We start from the raw sequence: 22,635 nt of genomic DNA, 5'->3' as shown, positions 1-22,635 counted from the left end.
AGATCGCATCCCAAAGGATGGTAGATCGCATCCCGAAGGTCAGTGTGGTACGAGAGACTTCTGTAGATGAGGCAGATGACAGAGAAATAAACAGTCTCTTGCGTAACATACGACGGTCCATGGGGGCAGTTAAAAGACCTGTAAAGTCCGGACAGGACATAGGGAGAGATTCTCGGTGTCGTCAGGGCCTAAAATAGAAGACAGCGGCAGGAAGGCGAATAGTCTGTCCGGCTGTCCAGGCAACTGGTTTCAGCGAAGAGATCCCATTTCAACCAGGGAGACTTAACGTGACATGCTTGAAAGCCTTCTCTGCCAGAGGTTCATACTCCTCTGACATGAGATGATTAAAAAACCACGGAAAGGTCCCAGACTGGTGGCCAGAACTTCCGGGATTGATCAGCAACTTGTAAGATCTAAGGAGAGACTGGAGCTCAGGGACAGTTGACACCTTCGCACCCGTAGCCGGCGCAATAACTGTGTTACGCATGGCCAGGTATGAAGACAAGGTGGAACCCGTCAATTCCTTGGAAGTTCAAGGATGCTGGAGGTACTCCGCGACCATCTGCGGCGATGCTGTAGTGGGAGATATAATACCCATCGTCTAGCAGTATGCTTCAAAATACTTCCATAGTCATCACAGAGTTGCCTGGTAGAAGTTCAATGCGCCGTGGTAATTGCTGTAGCGACTCGCTTGGAATATCCCTTTGCAGTTAACGATTCAAATAAAGGCACCAGGCGTGAAAATTAAGTGTGAGCGGACACCATGCAGCTGATCGGAGTGAAGATGAACCATAATATAGACGTGACGGGAAGTGGTACTGGAATGGGTTGGCCAAGTCTTGCAGGTTAGGAACAAACTAACGAGCCAAAACGGTCAACTTAAAATCAGTGTCAACCGCTGCGTAGTGCGTAACTTGAGCAGTATGCGTGGAAGTAGCGCCACTGGTGGAAACGCATACGCGTTCATGTCATCCCAGGGGATGGCTAGAACGTCGTGTACCCAGGCCAAAGGATCCGGGATCGGGGACACGAAAATCGGAAGCAGGTGATGGAAGCGGGTAGCAAACAGATCCACTGTCGTGTTAGACATTGGAAGGCACAAAGTCTGGAACACCTCCAGATGCAGTTTCCACCCCATCGGGTATGGTCGAATCGGACTGCACAAAGAATCTGCAATGACGTACTTCAACCCTGGGATGTGATTGGCCTGGACCGTGATGTTGAAAGAGTCCACTAAGTGGAAAAAACTGTTGTGTCCACTAAAGAAGCTGAGGAGACCCCATGGATCCCATTTGATTTATGTGCCACACGATCGCAGCATAGTCTGATCGAAACAAAAGCTTGGTTGATTGTAACTGGTGATGCCAATGAGTTATCGCAAGAATCACTGCCCTGAGCTCCAAACGTTGATGTGACATGCGCGGTCTGCGGGAGACCACAGCCCTGCCACTTGCTGATCGAGAAAGTGAGCTCCCCACCCGTGTAGAAAAGTGACTACGTGTACAGGGGATGTACTGAAGCAAACAGCCTTAAAGAGACTCCATCAACCCATCCAACCACCACTGGAGATGGAGATGAAACGCTGGAGGAAGAGAGATCAATGCGTGAGGGACGCCAATCCTGATGTGCTGACACAGAAAAAAGTGGAAAAAAGACGTCAACAGACCCAGAAGTTCTTGCCACTGACAAAGAGTCCTGAGTTGCGAGAGTACTAGGGGTAACAAGAAAAAACTCCAGCGCAGACCTTCCGTTCGTCGGGCCACCCTGAATGACTGGATGAAGTGGTTCAGGAAGGAGAACAATTCCTTTGGGTTCAGTTATCAACTTCGAGATACGTGCGTAGAATCGCAGTATCTGTTGAACTGAAGACTGACTGACTGACTGAGTTTGGTTTTACGCCGCTTTTAGCAATATTCCAGCAACATCACGGCGGGGGACACCAGAAATGGGCTTCACACATTGTGCCCATGTGGGGATTCGAACCCGGGTCTTTGGCGTGACGAGCCAACGCTTTAACCATTAGGCTACCCAACCGCCCCGACAGCACTGAAGAAGTGCTGAATGTAGGAGGTTCGTGGCATGGAGATGTCAGTCAACCTACAGGAACGTACACATTGTACACAAAGTGATGAAGGCCTTATAAACAGTGATCGTAGGAACGTATAGTTCGCCAAATGAAGTGTTGGTCCGTCAGATGGAGTGAGAAAGTTAGTAGATGCGATGCATGGGATCGTCAATCTACCGGAACATTCGTAACTTTGATGGAATGGCAGAGGTAAAAAGAGACCAGTGACCCCAGGAACATTCGTAAGGGACGAAGGTAGTAACATCGATGCCTACGAACAGTCCGGACATAGCTGCAGTGACCTCTCAACTGAGGCCTTAAGCTAAGAACCTGGTAAACCCAACCAAAGTGACAGCGTCATGGCTATTCTGTCTGGCACCCTCGGTAAACTGTTTCTCCCGGCTGACTGACAAAACTCGACATAATCACTCTTACCAGGAATGGCACTGTCCATCATCACTGGCAATTAAAGGCTGGGATAGTTATCCGCTTCGTTGGACCAAGACAAGTATGTCAGGGCACTCCATAGTCACTCTAATTATCAAAAAATCAAACAAACAGTAGTCCGCCATTGCAATCGCTTCCCACATGCAATAGTGACAAAAAAACGGACACCACGGTCTTCGGTTAACCAGGCGAGTCCCAACCCATAACATCCGTGTTAAGGGACGCTCGCTACTTGACCAAACATTGATACCACACGCAGAAACTGTGGATACTAGGCCAACTTGATATTCAGGCATATTATAACGACACTTCACTGAGTCTGGTTACTACAACTGACTGACTGAGTTTTGGTTTTACGCCGCTTTTAGCAATATTCAAGCAACATCACGGCGGGGGACACAAGAAATGGGCTTCACACATTGTACCCATGTGGGGATTCGAACCCGGGTCCTCGGCGTGACGAGCCAACGGTTTAACCACTAGGCTACCCACCGCCCCTGGTTACTACAAACAACTCGAAGCAGCGTTATGATGTATCGTCATCTTCATCATCATTCCTTTAACATCAACCAGTTTCTGGACAGAAATGTCAAACCGGGTGGTTGAAGAGCTGACATCTACGACGAAGGGAAAAGTCGTTGAATCGAATCATTCATCGAAGGTGAAGATCGAAAGGTAGATGATGATCGTCAATCGCCGTCGTTAAGTAGAGGCCTGTGCTAATAACTACTACCTGTATACAACCAGCAGAAACGATGCACTGGATGGAAGTGTTGATACTTAGAGAGCAGCACACTGGAGTAAAACGGCACACTGGATATGATCAGCGCACTAGTAGATAACAAGGAAGTGAATGAGAGCGGCACATTGGAGCAAAGCGTCGCACTGGACTGAAAACAGTGCATTGACCTAGTGTGTAGAGCCAATCAAAAACCCAAGGTACTCTCTGAACCCCCGAACAGAATGAAAGCACCGCATTGGAGTGAACGCGCTGTCCGTACATAGACACCGCAGAATCAGGAAGCTAACCCCAAAGTCAAGCTGAGCACCGGTAAAAACTGTAGTAATGAGGTATTAACGCCGAAGTTGGAAGAAGTGTTGAAGGTAAACTTGCAGCAGAAAAAAACACTGTAGGTAGCGTAGTGTGCGAACTAGCAAACAAAGTCGTGATGACAGTAGACGCATAGAGGTAACCAGATGATTCGGCGAATGCTGACAGTTCAGCGAACACATTCGGATCGGTGAATACTGTAGGAGTGGCGAACTGGTATGGTTCGACAAACAGGATCGGTTCTGCGATCTTGGTTGGTCCGACGATCTGAATCGGATAGATGATCCGGTTCGGCAGTGTGATCTAAAGCGCTGAGTCAATCCATCGAGACCGATGCACTCGTTTAAAACGTTGTACCATACAATAATGGTGTACTGGACTGAAAAGGTGTTCCGATCAAACAACAATTCACTAGGTTGAATCGTTGTTCCAATAGAAAACGGCACTGGTCTGAAGCGTTGATCTACTCGAAAAGGCACACTGGGCTAAAGTGTTGATCCAATCGAATGAGGCGCATCGGTCTAATGAGTTGGACCGAACGAGAGCAGTGAACTGAAGTGAAACGATGCACTGATCTCGTCTAGAGAGAGCGACGCATCGGTACAAACAAAGTGATGAATGGACAACAAGTGCCGCTCCTCTAGTAAGCGGCGCACTGGAACTAGGCGATGGATCATAGACAGGTGGTGCAAGGTACGGGGAAGGTGTTCAAAGCCAGTGTATGAAAGAAGGCCCGTCTGACGGATTTCTGACGGACGGTCTACATTTACAGCTAGCCAGCCCGACGGTCTGGTAAAAACTTCAGATGTTCCATACATCTGAGTAAATTCACCATATTTGGCCTGGTTAAATCCATTTTGTGTATGACATAAGCCAAAGTCCAGCCAGACATCAGGGCTGGTAACTTCAAAATGTTACCAGCCCTGATGTCTGGCTGGACTTCGGCTTATTTCATACACTGTGAAAACGCCGTACTGGCTACTATCGTCATGCCTGACGAACTGATCCCTGTGGTTGAAAGCGCCGAAATGACTGCACTCGCCGCATGAGAGTGAACACTTCACCAAGCGCACCCACACAGAGGGGTGTGGAGCACTCAACCAAAGCGGCACAATGTAAACAACCACCTGAGTTTAACTAGGAGTTTGTGAAATCGTCACCAAGTTAGAAGGCCGAGACTGTGCTGCAGAAGTTGTTAGCACTACCACTCTCGGAGGAGATAAAACTTGTCTGGAGATGGGACTAGACGTTTGATGACGAAAGAGACGACGGAGATACTCGCTCAAGTAGGAGTCTGACTCTGAGGCCACCTCTAAAAAAAATCTACGTCCGGGGACAGTGATTTAGATCAACAAACTGCTCTCTTCGAACGGCGTTCCGATATAGCACGCTTAAAAGTTGAAGGACCCTCAGCAGTTGTACGCCAATCTCTGTCCGATCTACGTCTAGATTCAACCCGTCGATATATTCAGAAAGATCATCATCATTCAATATGTGAACAAACAGAACACCGATGTGACCAACTACAACAGCCTATATCTACAATCCACACACAAAGCGTGTGGATCAGCAGCGGAAAAGTTGCTGTTGCACTGATCACAGTGTTTGCATTTCTTAGAAGAACTTTGATTCCATTTATTTCCCATATTGACAATCAAATAATGTCTAACTGAGAGAACAACACACGTCTACTCGGTGTAGCGACAAGAAAGAGAACGACAGGCACAGACCGTCACATGATCATCTGAGCGCACGCTTATTGAGATGATTGACAGGTACTGCTATCAGAGTGGGGGCAGAGGTCGGGGGTCAGAGGCCAGATAACTTTTGATTCAACTTAGCCTACAGCACGTTTCCACACATGGCCGTAGAAGAAGAAGAGAGGTGCATACCGTGAGATAGGATAAGTTTAAAAATCATGAAAATGTGACACTTGTGGCAATAATGTATGCTACATGAGCAAGGGAATGTGGTCTGGAAAATATTAATCTGAACCGTGATAAGGTACAAAACTTACTTCATCCTCCAACAATGAACTCCGATAATGCATGAAGCTCACCTAGTCCTCCTACAATGAACTCCGATTATGCATGAAGTTCACCTAGTCCTCCAACAATGAACTCCGATAATGCATGAAGTTCACCTCATCCTCCTACAATGAACTCCGATAATGCATGAAGTTCCCCTCATCCTCCAACAATGAACCCTGCACATGGCTCACCTCATCCTCGGCTCCTGCCAGTTCCTTCTTGAGCTCCTCAACCCGACAGCGGAGTTTCTTCACCTCCAGCTCGTACTGCTCCGCCCTCCTCTTGGTGTGGTCCAGCTCTGTCACCCGGTCCTGCAGGGTCTTCTTCAGCTTGGCGTGGATGTGGCGGAGGTCGTTCAGCTCCTGGTTGGAAGACAGTGGGAATAGAAATGTAGCATCTGTCTAATGTGCCGCAGGTACTGGTAACCATAAGCATGTTTATACAGTCCAGATTACTTTGGAGAAGATTCAAGATCACAAACATTTTTCCCCAAGTAATAAGACATTTGTTTTGAGTGGCATTTCTCTGGATTCCATCTCTAATCCCTGGCTGCCAATTATGTTTATTATGTTGTTACTGCATTTTCTTTGTTACATTCTGTATACATACATCCCCTCTTCTTCTTGTTATAGTCCTGCTTGACATATGACTGAGCAATGGCCATAAGTAGTTTTACCTTTCAGCATGTGGCAGACAGGGGATCAAAGATGAAAACTGAGACTTTAACCAAATGGACAAAAAAGGATGTGAAGGGTGAGAAGCATAACAACCTTCACTGGACTAGGGCTTTCTGAGGAGAAGCTGATTGAGAATGCACAATGTATGACAGACTAACAGGCCATATGACATAAGTTCTCGACTTTCAGGCAGGTCAGCTAAAAATACTAACTAACATGTACAATACAACATTATAAGTTGTTCACTGGTCTCGAGGGGGACATGGGCTGATGTACCCTATATGTTTGCCCGAAGGGCGAGGGGAACATAAAGAAACATCGAGGGTACATCAACCCATGGGCCCCAAGGGACCAGTGAACAACTTATTTATCTTACTGAACACCTCAACGGTAATTTTGAACTGTTGGAAGCACGGGGTACATAGAAAATGTTACTCACTTGTAAGCGGGGTACATTGAAAATAATAGAAGAGCGCTCAGCCAATCAGAAAACGACACTTATGTGTGAGGCAAGATAATACTTGATATCCTTATTTGGCCAGTACAAATCATGCCGTGTCCTTACACATGCTTTTGCAGCAAACCAAAAAGTAACATTTCGTCTCTTAATAAGTTAACTACAACAGCAGCAAGTCTGTACCTTATTCTTCTCAGACAGCTCAAACTGCAGAGTCTTCATGTCGGAGTCCACCATGGCGGAGGTCTGCTGGTGCTTCCTCTCCAGCTGCTCCTCCAGGTCCTCCATCTGATGCCTCAGCTTCTTGTTGTCTCGCTCCAGCGCCAGCTTCTCCGTCTCCAGCCGCTCACGCTTGCCCCACTCCGCCGCGTTCTCAGCCTGGAGGCGCTCCAACTGACAACCATGGGCTCTCATGTTATATGCCACACATTAATTTTAGTCAAATCTGCCATCAAATAATATTCTAATTCTCCAAGAATTGTTTTTGCTTTGGAAATAATGCCGGACGAGATTTGCACACCTTCCTAGACAAACCATTTGAAGCACCATAAAATCCCCCTTCTTGCCCCTGCCACCTGGTCAGACTTGTAACACGGACTAAATTCCTGGAGGTAAGAGTGGAACTACCAAAACATGGGTGACATCTGGTACCTATTTTCCTTTTTAAAGCATGTAGTGTGTTACAAACAGATACAAACACTAAACCATATCAGATGCACGTGTTGTCATTAAACCAGTCTGTCGTCTGCTCACCTCTCTGCGTAGTTCCCCGAGTCTGCGGTCAAGGGACGACCGGTTACAGTTCTCATCCTCCAACTCCAAGGTCATCCGGCCGATCTCGTCCTTGTGGTCTTCTCGAACCTTATTCAACTGAAACATCACAGATCAGTATCTTGGGTACTAATCCTCAGTGCTAATCCTACCATTTGAGGCTCGTATCTGGGATTGTTTTCTCAGTGATCATGGTGATAGTTCTGACATTTGAACACAATATGACAAGCAGCTCCACTGAGAACATTTGATCGGCTTCCTAACCATCCATTATGTGGACAGCAGTAGCAATGACTGAAGTCTCCTTGAGAACAATGCGAACAATGTGAAAATGCATTAACCTGAATCAATAAAACAGGAAGAATATAAATAAAATGTGCATCACAGTGTTTTGACACGTCCAGACTGGGATAAGTGAACACATGTCCTGTTACTGCTTGAAACAAAACAGTGCCACCTCCTTTGTCATGAAGGTGTAAACACTGAATATGTGGCATCATGACATCACAGATATCTTATACAACATTATTGCATTCTTGTTATCTTAATTTTCTGCAAAAGCATATGTGTGATTGTCTCCCTTCTTGCCTACAGGAACAGCAGACCATCTGATACACCATTATACACAACATCAAGTCAGTAGTCCCACCTCCAACATAGTAGTCAGTCCAGTTCCAGCTATATGATAACACCTCGTAATTCCCGGGAATACTGTTTACACTGGGGGAGTACAATGACACAGAAACACACACACCACTGAGTCTGACCATCCAATCCACATAAGTTGCAATACAGTGCTTGTAACCATGGTAACTCAGGTTCCCATCAAGAGGCTGATAAAGCTTCAAAAGTATTTTAAAACTTTCAATAATACAAACAGGTAATCCTGACACTAGTAACAGCAAGTAGTCATCAATATCATTCAAATTTCCATAACATGGTTTGTGTATTTGGTGTTGGTCGTTTCTTATGACAAACATGGGTTGCTAATCCAGATCTTCACAATGCACTACATCATGCAAAATAAATAAAAATGTATAACAATCCTAATGATAATCATCTGGTTGTTACTTAGCAACTACTGAATTTATCCTAAGAAACAAATTCTAGTACTTGGTATATTTTTGTAAGTTTACGCAATATACCATACCTGTATCACGTAAAAAAAATAATACTTCTATTATGTATACACCATACCTATATTATGTAAATACAAAACCTGTATAAAGTGAAATACAATACCTCTAATATGTAAACACCATACCTGTGCTGTGTAAGTTACCATAGCTGTATCATGTAAATTACCATCCATGTATTATGTGAATTACCATACCTGTGACATGTGAATTACCATACCTGTGATATGTGAATTACCATACCTGTATCATGTAAAACACCATACCTGTATCATGTAAATTACCATACCTGTGTTGTGTAAGTTACCAAACCTGTATTATGTAAATTATCATGCCTTTATTATGTGAATTACTATACCTGTTTCATGTAAATTACTCTACCTGTACTATGTAAATTATACTACCTGTATTATGTGAATTACCATAACTCTTTTTATGTAAACACCATACCAGTATTATCTAAATTACCATGCATGTATCATGTTGGTTGGCACTGAGCAATATTTCAGCTATAAGGCAGCTATAAGACCAGACAATCCAGTGATCAACAGCATGAGCGATATTATGTAAACACAATACCTGTATTATGTAAATACCATACTTGTAATTTTAAAAATAAAACTGGCTATCTTGATTAAACAAGGAAAAAATATGTGTACCTCACATTAAAAATCTGATAACAAAAACATGAAATCTATATGAATAGATAAGTCTACTTCTATTACAGGTGCAGTTAGATTAGTATTAGTCAGACTAAACGTGACAGAGCTACATCCCACAATACATCATGTCTACATGTACAGCTATGTCGGAGCTGGAGACTAGGTGCACTTGGCCTTAGTGGGGTTCCGATGATAGAAAATAATCGAAAATTGATCAAAAGATAGATTAAAAATAATTACCGATTACCTTTGATTAATCAGAAATTTGTTGTTTTAGTATAACACACTTGAATGAAGGAAACTAACCATTAAGTTTGATGAATATTCATGAACAAACATATGCTCAACAGCATAAAGCTATGCACATTGTAACATTTTAACCACTTTTATTGTTTAATTACAATTCCAGTGTTTTTCTTGCATAAGTGCATTTCATTGCATGACAGTATTAGTTATAAAAAACATGAATTAGAAAAATCCTGGGGTAAAACCTTTAAAATTGGTGACTACATTAAAAATGTACATATTTCGATCATAATCGATAATTGTTCACCACAAGTCCTCCGATAATCAATAATGCATTTGGTTTCGGATTCCCAACACTACTTGGCCCTTTCACTCATACACATGTTTGTGCACCACAGAAATCGAAACATCCTAATTAACTATGTCAAATGGTGCAAAAGAAGAAGAGGAAAGAAAGGACAAAAATATATTTCTGATAGTTTCCATGCAATATATAGTGGAGACACATGACAACATCCTCTCACCATTAGATACGGCTCGTCCACTGTCTGAAAAGTGTTCATAGGAATGTACAGTATTTAGAATAGACATAGACTTACTGTTCAACATAAGTTGACAATCTTGTTGGGCAACAGCCATGGCCAACCATGCTATACAACATTGCCACCTTTCTGCCACCTGTAATCGGCCCACTGAGTGAGTGAGTATGGATTTAAACTGGGAATCAAACCGAAGTCTTCAGTGTGACAAGCAGACACTTTAACCATTAGGCTACAATACCACCTACCAGCCCACAGTAGTGCAGTGAGCTGGGGAATACCAGATGGGCTAGCCTCTGACAAACGGGCAAGTGGGGAGTTGGTTGGAGACATCCAACCGCACCACTCCAGAGACAGCCAAATCCAATGCAACATGTTCTCCCAAAGGGTGTTCCCCATCTCCAATTTTACACAGGCTGTTTACTGTCTGCTTACATCTTCTATGGGCTGACTTGATACTAAACATCTGGTAAACTACAGAACTTGCTGCAAGTCAAGTTCGACAACTATCAACCATCTCACCTGTTCCATGGTCTGTTGTTTGGTCTTCTTCAACTCCTCGTACTTGTTCCGCATGGAGTTGACCTCCATCTGCAGTTTGTCCATGGACTTCACCAAGCCTGTCTTTTCACTGGAACACAGTTCTCTCAGATCACATGTTATCAATCAACAAGAGGCACATTTCCCAGTGAAATCTTCCACTCAGCATCATGCAGTGACAATACAGACAGTATCATACTCTACCTAGCATTTGCTAATACAAGAGCACAAAGATTCAAGCTCTGATACTGTCGAAATGCTACAGATTCTCAGCTACGTACACCTACAGAATACCGGATACCTACCAGCCATATTGTTTAGTGTCACGTCACCCTAGCCCTAAACCCTTAACCCTAAACCTTACCCCTAACCAAAACATGCGTGCTTTCAAAGATGATGGAAGGTATCCGGTATTCTGTAGTCTTACCCTCAACTATCATATATATGAGGAATCAGAATCATAACAGGACTCCCCTTATAGTCCTTGGGATATCTCACATATAACACATTAATGGCTTGTACCATGATGAAGGTATCTCACCCAGAAACATTTACTACTGTCAACAGTGATAACAGGACTCCCCTTATAGTCCGTGGGATATCTCAAGTATAACACATTAATGGCTTGTACCATGCAGGGCTCGATTTAAGGGTTGTTAACCTACTTGCACCAGGTGCAACCTAAGATAAAAACCTAGTTGCACAAGCCAAATTCCAGTTGCAATGTAGTGTGCTAAAACGTCAGAGGTTTTGGTGCACATAAACATATTTCCGTGACGTAGTACCCATGAAATCATAGCAACACAGATACCCAGCTGATCCCTGTTTACAAGAGCTGTCACAGCCAAGAAGTGTCTGTTTCAGTGCCATAGCTATTCAAAGTTTAGAATAAAAATGAACTGACATACTTATTGTTATTGATATTGATATTGATTTGTTATTGATTTATTTCTCAAAAAATGACTTGCACATGGTGCAATTTTGACTAATAACTAGGTTGCACTTTGTGATATTGAGTTGCACCAGTGCAAGTAACAAAGCACTAAGTCGAGCCCTGCCATGGCACAGCAGAACATGTCTAGATATAAAAAACATAACAATAAGAAACTTAACATACTTTTTCCAATTTAATTTCAAGTGTACTTTTTGTGAATATCAATTCAACTCCCGATTCCATTGATAATCGCTGATGCAAGCGAGATTGATCAGTTGACCAATTATTTGATCAATCGCTCCTGCACTATCTATTACATTAGACAATGTGAATTATCTCAGGCCAAGTCACATGTCTGATTATTGACAGCAGAACTCACTGTCTGTCTGCTAAAGTACTAGCCCCCAGGATACATATACAATTAGACAAACCAAGTACCGCTAACATTCATCCCTGATTATTCACAATGGCATAGGGTTGGGTATCTACATAGATCATAGAATGATAGAGATTAATAATCATTAACTAACTATTGATTGATTACCAATAAATATTGGAAAGGTAACTCAGAGTTCATGAATAGCGTCAGACCCTCGGACAAATCCGGCTGATTCGATGATGGTGCAATGGAAGTCTACAACCCGCCGGCCCCAGTGTCTGACTGTATATTTCACAATGACTGACTGAAGTAGTTACATGTGACACGTCACACTTGTTTGCTGTCTATAAATTTATGTTTGTTAATAATTTCAATGCCAATTAAATATAAGAAATGTTTAATCTGAAATGTGTATTTGATTTTTATTCTATGGGTCCTGTGAATTTTCAGTGGGTCAGACAGACATCTGAAACTTACAGGACCCAATGTCCTGTTACTTTGAACCACCATTCGTGAACACTGGTAACTTTGAGCAAAAATGCCCCTAAAAGTCTGAAAGAAATTAATATACTTCACATCACTGGTGCATGGTGACATGTTTATGTGTGGATTACTAACACATGAAAATTGTGTTATCAATAATCATTGATAAATTTTCATATCAATATTTCCAATTATTGATCATTTTAGCCAGCCCAACAATGACAACTTACTGCCTCTCTGCTATGATGGTCTTCTGGGCTTCATCCAGCTTCATCTGTAGAAGCGCCTGTCTCTCTTCCATCAGCGTGTCATCAGATGGGCTCAACAGTTCCTCCTCCATTTTACGGCGATTCTCACGAATCTTCTCCATCTTGTCAGTGTAATCAGTGTCAGCATTTTTCTTCCCATGTGAAAAGTCTGTCTCATCCATCTCCTTCTCACTGTCATTCTTGTCCTGGTTACCTCCTTCTGTTGCCACGGTAACATCACCATCTTTACCAGACGTGTTCTCATTACTACTCGCCTCACTCAATTTGTCCTTATCCTCGTCCGATGTAATGTTCAACCTTTTTTCATATTTTCATTTTCAGCTTTTAAATCTTGTCTTTGGCGTTTTAATAAATTGCACTCTTTCACAACAGCTTCCAACTTGGAGCGAAGTTGCCGATTCTCATCGCGTGCCTTATTTCGTTCATTACGAGCCTTGTTCCATTTTTCTCGCCAATTTGCTGTACAGTCTGACCACCACCGCATGGTCTTTTCCATCTGTGTTGCCCGTATCCGAGCTTCATCCAGTTCCTTCGACAACATCTCTTCTCGTTGGTTCAGTTCAAAGTCCATACCAGAAAACTGTGAAAGAGGAGTGATATTTTTTTCCCTGGCTGGAATAGGAGGTGGAGATTTTGCCGGCAGAGACCCTGTGGGTGTGGCTCTAATGTACGATACGTCACCTTTACCAAGACTCTGATTCATTTTCTGGCTCATAATTCACAGTGGCCGGTCAACGAGAAGACATATTCACATGTCTACATCACATATACATGAACGCCTCCAAATCGAACTTATTATTTTTTACTTGAAAATTAATTTCACTGAGAGGATATTTGTTTTAACTTCAGAACGAATGATAACAGACAGGTCATGTGGACGTTGAGATCTCCATGAGGAAAAGATATGTGTTGATGAGTATTTGTCAGATATGTATCAGGAAGCCAGCTCCATCAGGTTGTGGAGGAAGATGTAAGATCATGCTGGGGACAGCTGCCCCTGTAGCTGCTCACAGCACAGGCCTGCAACAAACCAGTACAATAAGTGAACATCAGCAATATCCCAAAGTCCTCACTCACTTACTCACTCTCAGACAAGACTATGCCACACTATTTAGTTTTACACCACTTTTAGCAATATTCCAGCAAATCACTGCTGGGGTACCAGAAATGTGTTTCACACATTGTAACCATGTGGGGAATCAAACCCTTGCCTTCGGCATGATGAGTGAACACTTAAACCACTAAGCTACCCTGAAACTAGAGTCTAAATCAGGTCAACCAGTGAAAGCTAAGCCCTCATCCATGCCATCAGCCACACCCCCAAGATGGACTACCCGGGAGCGGAGTGTCAAAAGGTTAGTGCTCACTGATCCACTGATCAAGATAATAGTGTTGTGCCATTATAGAGTTACTATTATTTTTACAGATTAGGATAATTAAATGACACAAATACGGTTCAGGTGATCCTGGCAAGTTCAGGTGATTCAGACTCATCATCAGCTCAGGTCCCTTTCCCCTCTACAGGCAGCCCAGAATGGGACTTCTCCCAGGAAGCACTGCTTAGTCAAATCACTAAAAACCTTTGAAGAAGAGTAGCTAACACTGCAGCCTTCTGCCTTTAAAATACCAAGCGTGTGAGAAGGTCTGTGTTTCTGGCAACAAGCCGTGGTTCTCTCCCAATGTCAGTTAACGAATTAGGAGTTACCAAAACTAAGGCACCAAGAAATATTATTTTCATGCACAGTGACCAATCCAGTTTGGGGATCAGGACATACTTGCAGAAAGAGGATGTTTTTAATGAAGGCACATTCCTTGACACATCAGAGATCAGAATGGCCAGAACTATTATTTCCAAGACAGCCAGCTGGGCTGTACCTTCATCTCTCTATAAGTTACCACCATGACTGACTGACTGACTATGTTTTTATGCCATTTTTAGCAATATTTCAGCAATATCACAGCGATGGACACCAGAAATGGACTTCACAAATTGTACCGATGTGGGGCATCGAACCCAGGCCTTCTGCGTGACGAGCGAACGCTTTAACCACTAGGCTACCCAACCGCCCCAGTTACCACCATGATAGTAACATATTATATTGGGGATTACACTTTCTTAATCTTAGTAAAGTACAGGATTCGAATCCACACCCCCAGAGTCAGGCACCTAATCGCCAGCACGCAAAGTCAGCCGCCTTACCCACTCAGCCACTGCCGCTTCCACAAAGTCGGACAACTGGTAGTCTAGATCACGTACTTTGTGTACCCTTCTGACAACTGGTAGTCTAGACTGCAGACTGTGTACCCCTCTGACAACTGGTAGTCTAGACTGCAGACTTTGTGAACCCCTCTGATAAGTTTTCACACCCTGATAAAGATAGAAGATAGAGATAGGTTTGTTTAATCCAACATTTGATATTTCAAACATGGCCAACTCACTGAAAGTGATAATTCAGAATCACAGAAAAGACGCAATAACTATAATATACATAAGTAAGACTGGCTGATGAAGAATTTTTGTTAGAGCTGATAATTACATAACATTTAATGTCCTTATGATTTGTTATCATTCATGTTTGAGTTACAGCATCTCCCCTGGTGGACTGAGTGTTAAGTTGTAACTCTTCCCAGAGCACTCCCCCCTTAAGACTGGTAAGATTAACATCAGTTGCAATGTAAAACTCCAGAGAAATCACCTCATGTAGTGCTTAATACCTCGGGGTTATCTGGGCCAGTCCAGAGGCCGATATTCATGCCCACATGTGTAGCAAATCCATGTTCATTCCAGAAATATTCCAAAATTGGAACAACAAATTTCTCACTTTATGTTCTATAGGACGATCTACCGGTACCACTTTGCAGAGTTACTTGTTTATAAAAACACAATATTACTGAGCGGTTGAGAAAAAAGTGTTTTTCCCCGTTTGCCTGTCAAAGGTAGTTAGTTGTGAATCGTGATGAATCCCCACTGCTGTGTGTGTGAGGGTGTGGAGACAGTAGCCTCTCACACACACAACCAGCCTGTGTCTCAATGTGAAGGGAACATACAATAGGTGATGCTATCAGTGTTTACACATGACTGATGATTGTGATTACATTCAGTAGTCACCTTGATAATATCTGCTGGGGTAATGACTCACAAGCCTTGGGATATGATCAGCGTTTATCTCTGCACGCATTCTACCATGGAATTTCATTATTGAATCTCAGTTATTCTTATGAAAAGTCTGTCAGTTAAATAACTGTATTATTCTTTGCAAAACTACACATGCAATTGACAATATATTGATCTGGTACTTCATGGTTTGGCAAGCCTGCTAATAGTTGGGTTTGGACCAAACGATCCAGTGATTGATATCATGAGCAGCCCATGCCAGGATGGTAGCCTGTTATTCCATCTGTAATCAAGTCTGACCACATCACCCATCCATTACCTCGTTCCACCACCAGAGGAGGCCAATTCTAACCGAGAATCCCCACATGTTCCCAACTGAGTCATCTCTTTCCGCTGCAGACACATTCTACCCTGGGTCCCAACAGGGTGGCAATAAATAATTAAGACAAATAAGAACAACACATTTATTACCTACGAAGGCAAAAATATCAGGGTTCATACTTTTCATACGGTGCCCTATGGCAAAATATCACTTTGTCATGGCGACATGACGTTATGAACAATGCTATGACTTCACGTTTCTTCTGTGGCGTTGCGTTCTACATGCAGCGGCGGCAGGTAGCCAGCCTATGTTTGTTAAAGTAGATTTGGGTTTATTCTCCTCAATTTGATCACTTCGGTAATAAACAGAATATTATATTTGAGCCCATGTTATACCATGTTTACGACACTCATGCCTGGTAAATCCCTCGCTCACGCAATACCAACATTTAGGCATTCGTGTCGGAAACATAGTATGACATGGGCACTCATATAATATATAATATCCACTATGTATTACATGCATTTGGTAAGACTATTTTAGATTGTTTTACAAACACATCATTGCCAAATATCGTAACAGACTACATGACAAACAAATGGTGTGGTGAGAACAAAATGTTGTACTACTCTCAAGAGCATGATCAACCGTTTCGGTGGCATCCTATTACAAACTATGAATACATTTCTGAAGGATTATAATCAAAGATTAAACCATTTGTCATTCACTCATTGTTTCATTCTAAAAAGTTGAATATGATTTAAAAGCTGTGGTATAAGCGCTGCCGATCTCATGCAACCGATGATTGTGGTCAATGCGGAGGGTTCCCATTTCCGAGCTCTGTCTATCAGTTTATCGTATTTTATATACCAAATAAATGTGTGACCTTCAGGCCAAACATTAATCCACCAGATGGCAATCTGTTAAGTTATGTATGTCAATTATGTCTTCAAGAGTTGAAATATGAAAAAATAAGCAAATATTTGTAAATGATCCTGCATTGTATACACTTCATGCCATAGGCCCCATGGACTTTCACACAATAGACATTACAAGAAATGTATTTTGCCTAACCAAAGTTTCCACTGAACCCCCAGTGTCTTCAACATATCCAGAAGGCTGTACTATGAGGTTACTATTAAAATATTCCCACCACTTACAATAACTCATTCAAAAACATGCCCAAGCAAAACAGACTTGGAAATTACCACACAAACCAAGTGGAAATAAGCACAAACAAAACAATAGCGAACAAATTGTCTAATACATGTATATGTACAAACATTTGAATATCATTTTAATTCATAATTTTAACAATATTTGAATATTCCTGACAAAGCTTTCTAATTCTCTAAACAGAGAAAGAAACTACAATATCTCACCTGTCTGTAGACAATATAGGTCTGCGAGGTAATACCGAGACAAACACAAGGAGCACTGCACGTCTCACACACAGCTTATCCTGACAGACCCCCATCCCACCTCAACAAACAAACACCTCTATCATATTTACCTTACACTCTCTCTCTCCCTGCTTTGTTCAGACCTTCGCTACTACCAAGTCCCAGTAATACATCACTATTTCATAAAAAGTATAGTTAGGTTAACATGGCTAATTATAGTCTGCCTGTTTAATAGTCTAGGTTTAACATAAAGGGGGAATTTTCTTTGTATTGTGAAATATGTTTGAATAAAATGCTGGTGCTCCGTGACATTAAAGAGCTAGGTCTAAGGGGGTCCAGTCATGCAACGTCAACGGTCCTTTGTCTGAGGGATCAATTACGTGCCTTCCAGGTCTAATGCATAACTCATTTGGTAAAAGGGTAACAGCTAAGCAAGTATCGTTGAAACGAGGGCTGGGATGAGTCCACATTTACTCCCCAGGTACCTGATCCCTATTACCTGACCCTGCTGGTTATCCGGCCCCTTATTACCTGACCCTATAAGGTAACAGGCCTCTATTACCTGACCCTATAAGGTAACTGGCCTCTATTACCTGACCCTATAAGGTAACTGGCCTCTATTAGTATTACCTGACCCTTTCAGATACCTGTCCCCTTATTACCTGACCCTACCACATATCTAGCCCCGTATTAAACGACCCTACCAGATACCTGGCCCCTTATTACCTGACCCTACCAGATACCTGGCCCTTTATTACCTGACCTACCAGATACCTGGCCCCTTATTTCCTGACCCTACCAGATACCTGGCCCCTTATTACCTGACCCTACCAAGTAACTGGCCCCTTATTACCTGACCCTACCAAGTAACTGGCCCCTTATTACCTGACACTGGCCCCGTATTACCTGACCCTATTACCTGATCCTACCAGGTAAATGACCCTTTATTACCTGACCCTACCAGGTAACTGGCCCCTTATTACCTGACCCTACCAAGTAACTGGCCCTTTATTACCTGACCCTACCAAGTAACTGGCCCTTTATTACATGACACTGGCCCCTTATTACCTGACATTATTACCTGACCCTATAAGGTAACTGGCCCCTTATTACCTGACCCTATAAGGTAACCGGCCCCTTATTACCTGACCCATCCAGGTAACTGGCCCCTTATTACCTGACCCTACCAAGTAACTGGCCCTTTATTACCTGACACTGGCCCCTGACCCTAACAAAATGGTATATAACAGCACTGGTGATGTTATAAAGTATATAACAGAACTGGGATGTGCCTAAGATATTATGAACCGCTGCAGATATGGGACCAATCATTTTTCGCAAAATAGTCTATTATCTACTCCATGACCTACTCTTGTAAGTTTTACAGTTATCAGTGGTGGGCTATTCAACACTTTGTTCTCCAATAATAGTATAACATGGCCATTAAGTCAAGGGATGCGGGGATCATTGAGCTCCTCTATAGGTTTTGATTAATTACATTAGCATGACCGTCTTTTAATGACAAAACAATCTTCGTTGCTTTGTATCATATAACCAGGATCACCAATTCTCCTCAAAATCAGTAAACCAACACAAGCTAAACAACTGATTCATAACTGGTGACACTGATTGAGGCAAGGTAAACACTAAGGCTGTAACAATTCACTCGCATATTCGGACCATAGCCCTTCATGAATTCAATTCGTTATTTGTGGTCACCTGAACCGAATATTAACGAATATTTACGATTTTTTTAAGGGAGCATGTTTTACTATTTTACTTGAACCCTTGTGTCCTTTTCCAAAGTGAGATATGCAAGAATGGAACATGTACTAGCATTGCAGTAGCGCAAGTCATGTTAGTTTGCCAAGACTGCACATGGTACTGTCATCTATAACTATTACATACCAAATCTGAGTGTCATGAGATCACTGGTTATTGCTGTGACAAATCAAAACTGTCAACATGGGCGTTCTATATTGTACGTCAATCATTTAACTACAATATTGTATTCATGAATAATTATTTGTATTCGTTACCCAATATTCATGATACATATCATATTCGCCACATAGTGTATTTGTTGCAGCCCTAGAAAACACTGTTATGAGGTAGTTTCATACCTTGTGCAACAGTGTTTCAGCTGTTACACTTGTACCTGAAGATTCTATTTGTGGCAGTGCTACATTGAGACTTGCTTTATATTTAAACAAATTTCTAGGTGCTTCCGCCCATTCTAACCCACAGAATATTAGAGAACAATCTGGAAAGGGCAATGAGGACCTTATTCCAGAATCTGCCTGAGAGAGGTGTATGATCGGGAGTTGGCTGTTGCCTCTCATCTAACATCTCAAGTCACCAGAAGACCAGCATTGTGTGTGACGATCATTTCATACCATGTCTGGGCCTATAGCTGCAAGCTACTGTTGCTGACAGGTGAATATTACCATAATCACTGCTGTTGTAATGTTTTACCTTGAAACTGATACTGCCAGTTGATTTGTGAAGTAAGTTGATTTTAGAATAAGATTGTTAATTACATCACAGAACTTTGTCGGTTTCACACCTAGTTCTCTTACAGACTAATTCCAGGTCAACTTATTCGTTTCCACTTGGGAATGAACACTTAACAACACCTAATTAAAGTTATTGGCAATGCATCACAAAATCAATATCATTTTCAACTTGGAAATACAGTATATCCACCAACATTGCAACTGGTACCAGAGCAGCTCAATGAATTTTAGAAGTTAAGTGATACACATGCATTATCAATTGTAATAGTGACTGTTTCGATAAGCATTGGTCAAAGTGTCATTTTTTATGTGTATGAATTCATTGTTTACAAAACAGTTTACAAATGTTTTAGAAATAAATTAAAAAAATGTCATTTAACAGTATTTGCGGAATTTGATTAACAATATTGGTATGTTTTGGCCATTAGTCATAACTGTTGACATCTAAATATACATGTTGACTGTACCAGTTATTGTTTGTTAGCTTAGGTTGTTTGTGTTTTACATATGATCTGCAAAAGCAAGGTATGATACATCATGTTAATTACACCTCCATCCTCCAGTCATTAACATTAATTCAAGTCAGGAAATTATATCACAACTTCTAAGATGCCTAGCGGTTAGAACAATCGTAAAAAAAATACATTATCAGACAATAAAGGTATAGTTTTTGATGACGTAACAATTGAATGTTCGTTTATCCCGAACCCACTGCGAAATTCTCCAGTGTGCACCCTTTATAATCGAACCATTTTACATTACGTCACATGTGTCTCGCTCTTCATCATCAGACGATGCATGTCAGTTGCTAATTCTTCCGCTTTCGTGAAATCACTCCTACAGTAAACTACACCAACAAATGCATCCGAGTCCGTTTAATTGGTTTACTAGTTGCACCAATTAACTTTTCAGCTGACATCACTGGTGGAAACATTACGCTTATGTTTGAACGTATTTTACGCAACATTAAAATGTGTCATTTCGACTAACAAGTTTTCAGCGACTAATTAACGGTAACCGAAATCAATGATGACACAATGCAATCGTGGAATGTCGGAATCAACTTCCTCTGGATGTACTGATCTAAACTTACGTTGGTAGTAGAAATGCAACGCTCATATTGCCCCATATGGTTTCGTTAGACAGATGTAATTAAAACTAATTCGGATTTAACTGTAACGTAAATTTGCCATCAAACTGTTGGTTTGTTTTTTCTGCCATTAGTCTTAACGAGGGGTTGACACATCAATAGAAAGCTACCATAGCCCTGTGTTTAACTGTACCAGTTATTGTTTTCTGCCTTAAATTTCGTAATTAGCTTAGAAAGTTGTTTGTATCTTTTTACATATGATCTGCACAAAAGCAAGGTATGATACATCATGTTACTCGGACACCTCCATCCTCCAACTATAATAGTTCAGGGCATTAATTCAAGTCAGGAAATTATATCACAACATCTAATACTCTTATCTCTAATATTGCAAATGTGCAATTATTTTCTTTTGCTTAGTCGTTGTCTATTGGGCATCTATTTTCCAATTCACTTTGACATCAGGCCAAATGTATCTTATTGCAGTAAATGGGTCCTGGGATCATCCTGGTAGAAGGCAGACATAATATATTAATACATAACAATGGGTAACATTGAGGTTGACCACAAACTGATAGAGCTTAGTAAATTCAAAACATAAACATTGCTTCATAACATCCATTGATTGAAATTATGTAAACAAAACATAAATAGATGAAGATTTGAGGGGTCTCCATGTTTATCAATGAATCTTACAGACAGACACTAACAGTAAGATGTCAAAGGCATGTACACATGATCAATCATGATACTGGCAAAACATAATGACTATCAGGTCGACTGACCTTTAGTTGGTCCTAATGTCACTGAAAACTAACAGGAAGAACTCATCAAAACAGAAAGCTTAAACGTCTTAATATATAAGTGAACAATTCAAAACATTATTGATTTGTACCGTCTAACCATATGAAGTGTTTCCATGATGTTAATTTCAAGAGCGTTCCAAGTTTCCGCAAATTGACACTACTGTTCATTTCTGACATCCTTATTACAATAAATTAAAAAGTTATCTTAAAATGCATTAGAAGTGGGTCTTGTTGATTTTACATCTTGGAAGCAGTTGACATTTCCAGACAAATTTCTGTCGATTTTCAGTCATGTCATGTGTCTGTCATTTCTTCCCAAGCATGAAGCAGATCAGAGCATATGACGGGAAACAGCTTACCATCTAAAACTGTCACCAAACGATCGCCGCCAGAGTAGATAGGATTACCCCATGAATTAGGAGACACTTCTGATCTGTCAACTTTTGTTGTTGTTCTCAGCTTGATTTCAGCATGGCCTCCACATCTCGTGTTGTGCGGCGAGATAACGCGAGAAAATAAAAATAGTTTTATAGTTTGTTTCAAAGTTGTTGTCAGAGATCCCGCCATACTCGCGAACTGGTGGGAAACGTGGGTTTGGAAATATGATACCGAATATGTGACTTCACAGACTCCCTGTTTTATGCTGAACCAGGGGCGTAGCTACCATTATGAAAAAAAGCCCGTACTTACACTTGAT

General features: G+C 41.7%; 1 protein-coding gene across 1 annotated transcript in view; it reads right to left on the bottom strand.

Moving 5' to 3' along the window:
- Positions 1–22,428, bottom strand: part of LOC124253816 (coiled-coil domain-containing protein 102A-like) — a 31,005-nt gene extending 8,577 nt beyond the window's left edge. The window contains 7 exon segments of the mRNA XM_046687663.1: positions 5,785–5,955; positions 6,911–7,120; positions 7,481–7,597; positions 10,604–10,712; positions 12,648–12,871; positions 12,907–13,706; positions 22,298–22,428. Coding sequence (XP_046543619.1) covers positions 5,785–5,955; positions 6,911–7,120; positions 7,481–7,597; positions 10,604–10,712; positions 12,648–12,871; positions 12,907–13,401 — 1,326 coding nt within the window. The 5' untranslated portion in view covers positions 13,402–13,706; positions 22,298–22,428.
- Between the last annotated feature and the right edge of the window lie 207 nt (positions 22,429–22,635).

The sequence above is a fragment of the Haliotis rubra genome, unplaced genomic scaffold (genome assembly GCF_003918875.1).
Source record: "Haliotis rubra isolate DU_JTF1 unplaced genomic scaffold, ASM391887v1 Scf555, whole genome shotgun sequence".
NCBI lineage: Eukaryota > Metazoa > Mollusca > Gastropoda > Lepetellida > Haliotidae > Haliotis > Haliotis rubra.
The sequence above is the reverse complement of the archived record's forward strand: the minus strand, read 5'-3'. Positions and strand labels throughout refer to the sequence as shown.